Below are 4177 nucleotides of genomic sequence, written 5' to 3'. Positions count from 1 at the left end.
AAAAAAAAAAAAAAAAAAATTTTAAATCCTTTGTTTCTGTTACTTTTATCTCTCTGGAGGGAGGAGAGACAATTGCATTAATTTCCTATTACTCGAAGCCAAACACAGCGCTCACAAAGGTTAAATAAATTGCCCAAAATAGCACCGTCGTTCAACCCTGTGTGCTTTGTCCAGGCATATCTGTACTCCCTTCTTCATGGGAAGGGATCACTGGAGTTATCTTTTATATGTTTTAGTAAATTCTTTTTCTGTTATAAGTATACTGTATGTTTCAAGAACATTTTTTATGTTACCAATATATATAATTTATTCTGATTGTTTTTAGGCGCAGCAAGATCAAGTCCAGCATCTAAACCAGGATCCACACCTTCTCGTCCCTCCTCAGCCAAAAGGGCTTCATCCAGCAGCTCAGCATCCAAATCTGATAAAGATTTAGAAACACAGGTCATACAGCTTAATGAGCAGGTAACTCAGCATGCCATGCCATGGCCCTGGGAGCAGTGGCTCACGTAAGCCGTGAGGAGCCAAACTCCTGGGCTGGGATATGGGAGGGAAGGTGAAGTAGAGCCAGTGCTTTCGTGTAAGTAAGTAAGAATAAAAATAATTGCTTAAGAAGATGAACTCAGTAGCTCAGGCTGAATTAAAGATGTTAATCAGAAATCTCAAAGCTGTACATTAAGATGGAGCAAATGGCTCAGCCTTGGGGCACACTAGCAGGCCACCCTTCCCTTCTCTGTTCCTCTGTGGTTGTCATGAGCTCCAGGCTGGACCATGACCCATCTTGCCTACTTCTGGCCGGTCTAGGCAGTGATAAAGGCTACTTTAGGTCTAGTCTCCTTTTCCTCCCACCCCCCTCTTTTCCCTTCCTTCCTTTTTTTTTTCTGCAGCTATTAGTTGAACCTGTTCTATGCATCAGATACCGTACTTACGCCAGCAACATAATGGCAGCAGGATAGAGCCACACTTACAGGCAGCAGGTGCACACGGTCGCTTATTACATAAGCAAAACCCCAAACCTGGCACTTGCCACAAAGGTGTTGGATGCTGTGGGAACACCAGTATTGGGGGGATCTGAAAGGCTACAGTTATGCTTAAGGTAGACTTTTCCTTTTTATCTAACATTCCTCACAATTACAGTAAATCTACTTCCACTGTCTTTGAAATTGTCATTATAAAATCTTAGATGCCCTTTCTCATGATGACTGATTTTGCCTAAGGTTATGTGTATACTTTAAAAGTAATGAAATAATGGGTAGCGTAGGGCCCACTGCAGAAGCCACCCAACCCCCACCCCCGCCAGGGTGTGGAGGAGACCCCTCTATCCTGTCCACCCTACCACTGTGAGGGGAGCCTTTATTCAAAGTGTTCAGGCTGTTCCCAGCCACTCACTGGGCCAGTCCTGGTAATTAATCTTATTCTTGATGAGCCAACAAGAATCTAGAAATAGTTTTTGAGATAATTGTATATTTACAATCAACAACTAGTTCAAAAGCAGGCAGTTGCTTAACCCAGGACATTTTTTTTAATAATTCTGATCACATTCACGGAAAAGGTAAAAGCTTAAGTCATCTAGTGGGTAGGACTTGGATTTAGAAACTGGAATGTTCTAATTACCTGCTGATTCTCAGTTTGAGCTCATAGAGTTTTAATAATGACTTTTCAAATAAAAGGCAGTAAAGACACCACAAGGAGTTTTGGGCCATGTGCCTACAGCTCCCAGCAAGTCACAGTAGACCCAGAGAGTCAGGCGGTGGGTCCATACTATTTTGGATTTATAGTGAGCTCTCCTTATCCACAAGTTCCACATTTGTAGATTCAACCAACCATGATGGAAATATTTTGAAAATATAAAAAATAATAATGCAATGATAAAAAAAAAAAACCAAAATGATACAAACTAATACAGTATAACTACTGCTTACATAGCATTTAAGTGTGTTTTTATAAGTAATCTAGAGATGATTTAAAGTGTATGAGAAGACACAAGCGGGTTATATGCTGATATGTCTCATTTTGTATCAGGGACTTTAGCATCTGTGGGTTTTGATATCCAAGGGGGAGTGTTCTGGAATCAGTCTCCCTGGAATGCCCGGGGACAACTTCTTTACTCCTAAGAAGTTCAGATTCTTTCAATATCTCTCTTATCTCATGTTTCTTCCTGACTCCTCTGCTCTCTCCCTCCTCTCTGCCACACCCAGGTTCTCCTATGGCCCAAAGGATAACCACATGGAAGCCTCCAGGCTCTTTGAGTCCCTCTTTCCCTTGCAGCCTGCCCCCAGCCAGCTCCTCTTCCTGTCCTTGGGGCTGGCTCAAGGCTCCCTGTGGTTCTGCAAATCACACAGCCCACCCCAGAGGGGATCCAAACCGCTATAATGTCTCAGCTAAACCACCCTGCATCAAAATGCTGCTGCAAAGGGGACTGAGTGAGAAGAGAGAGAGGAGCACTCCAGGGGTCTTCCTTGTTAGAATTCCTTCTACAAGGCTTCACGTCCCTTCCCTCCCACCCCCATGCCTTCCCATCAGGAGGAGCGTGCCAGCCTCCTCCCCACCCTCCCTGACAGTGAAGGCCTGATGCGCCCAAAGTTGTTAGTCCTTCAATCACCAGATGTTTACTGAACACTTACTGCACACTTATCTCCATAGCTGACTGTCACTCCTTCCTATTCTCTGTCCTTGAAGCCTACAGGATGCCCCCAAGGCCCACAGGGGCCACACAGGCATCACACTGTTGGAACTGAGAACCTGGGGTGAGCAGAGGCTGAGTGAAGATACCAAGGCTGAAGGGTTCATCACGGTGGTGATAGAGAGAGTGACAAGGGGCACAAACCTGGTGGATTCTCATTTGCTTGGTCATCTGCTTTTCCTCAGGCAGTCTCCCCAGATATAGGCAGTGCCAATGATAGAGATGATTCGAGAGACACAGGGGAGAAAAAGGCATAAATGTAACAACAAGGGGCTCTTTCTGTCAGTGGGTCAGGCAACAGGAAGCACGTTGGAGTCGCTGCCATGGTCAGGGCCCACTGGTGCGGGAGGTGGGAGGGTGTTAGCCCAGGCAGAGACCATGGCTGGCACTGAGATGGCAAAGCCTGGGGACCCTGCAGCCCCTGGACTCACTGGGAAGAGTTAGAAGAATCATAAGACAGGAACTTCCCCTCCTCGCTGCTTGCCCTTGACTCTTCTCAAGAATCCATCTCTAGCATCTCCATCACTTAGGCATCTGCCACGACATGCGAAGAATGAGGCTGGTGTCAGTTCTGTGAGTAGAAATATGACAGAGGACCTTTCACATAAGTTAGCTGCAGTCGGTTCTTATCAGGGGATGTTTATAGCTGAGCTCCTGTTACCTAATGCATCTGCCGTATCACCAAGGCTTGACTTGGGCTACCTGTTTCTACAGAAGCCTTAGATATTTGCTCACTGTGCAGAGCAAAGCACTCAGGAGGCAGAAAAACCTAACTTCCCTGGTTGTGGGTGTCCATGCCTGGTCCAGGGGGCGCTAGGAGGTGGTGGCATACCTAAGCTCCACGGATCCTATTGCTGGCACCTGCACAGGGTTGGGGTGGATTCTGTGGCCAAGCCTGGGGAGGTTTATGTACAACAGGAAAGGATTTCTAGGATAAAGGGCATTTTCTCCTTTTTCTGGAATTCAAACCAGTTGCCTTGGTCATCTTTTTTACTTTTTATAAATGTAAAACCAAGCTTCCAAACCAGGCTTTCACCACAGGCAACAGTGAGGTTTACACCGTGGAATCATATTTCTGAGTCTTCGAAGATGGATTTAGGTTTCCCAGGTGCATAGGAAGGGGATGGACAGTGGGTTAGGCAACCCGCTATGTTGGCTCGGTGTGTATTTGAATGAGTCTGTAATTCCAGATAGATAAGTTGCTTGTGCAAAGGCCCAGGATTATTAGGAAAAGAAGAAAATGTTCCATCCCAAATGTAATTTTGGGACGAGGCATGGTGGCTCACGCCTATAATCTTAATGCTTTGGAGGCTGAGGCAGGAGGATCATTTGCGGTCAGGAGTTTGAGACCACCCCAAGTGAAAGTGAGACCTGATTTCTACAAAAAATAGAAAAATTATCCAGGCATGGTTAACAGTCCAAGCTACTCAACAGCCTGAAACGGGAGGATCACTTGAGCCCAGGAATTTAATGTCACAGTGAACTATGATGACA

The 4177-nt window shown here is 45.6% G+C and overlaps 1 protein-coding gene across 1 annotated transcript in view; it reads left to right on the top strand.

The window, feature by feature from the left end:
* MAPRE2 (microtubule associated protein RP/EB family member 2) overlaps window positions 1-4177 on the top strand; it is a 94860-nt gene that overhangs the window by 77988 nt on the left and 12695 nt on the right. Inside the window, exon 4 of the mRNA XM_003784743.3 lies at window positions 326-465. Coding sequence (XP_003784791.1) covers window positions 326-465 — 140 coding nt within the window. The remainder of the gene's footprint in view (window positions 1-325; window positions 466-4177) is intronic.

The sequence above is a fragment of the Otolemur garnettii genome, unplaced genomic scaffold (assembly GCF_000181295.1).
Source record: "Otolemur garnettii isolate 467f Iridium unplaced genomic scaffold, OtoGar3 scaffold00012, whole genome shotgun sequence".
NCBI lineage: Eukaryota > Metazoa > Chordata > Mammalia > Primates > Galagidae > Otolemur > Otolemur garnettii.
The sequence above is the reverse complement of the archived record's forward strand: the minus strand, read 5'-3'. Positions and strand labels throughout refer to the sequence as shown.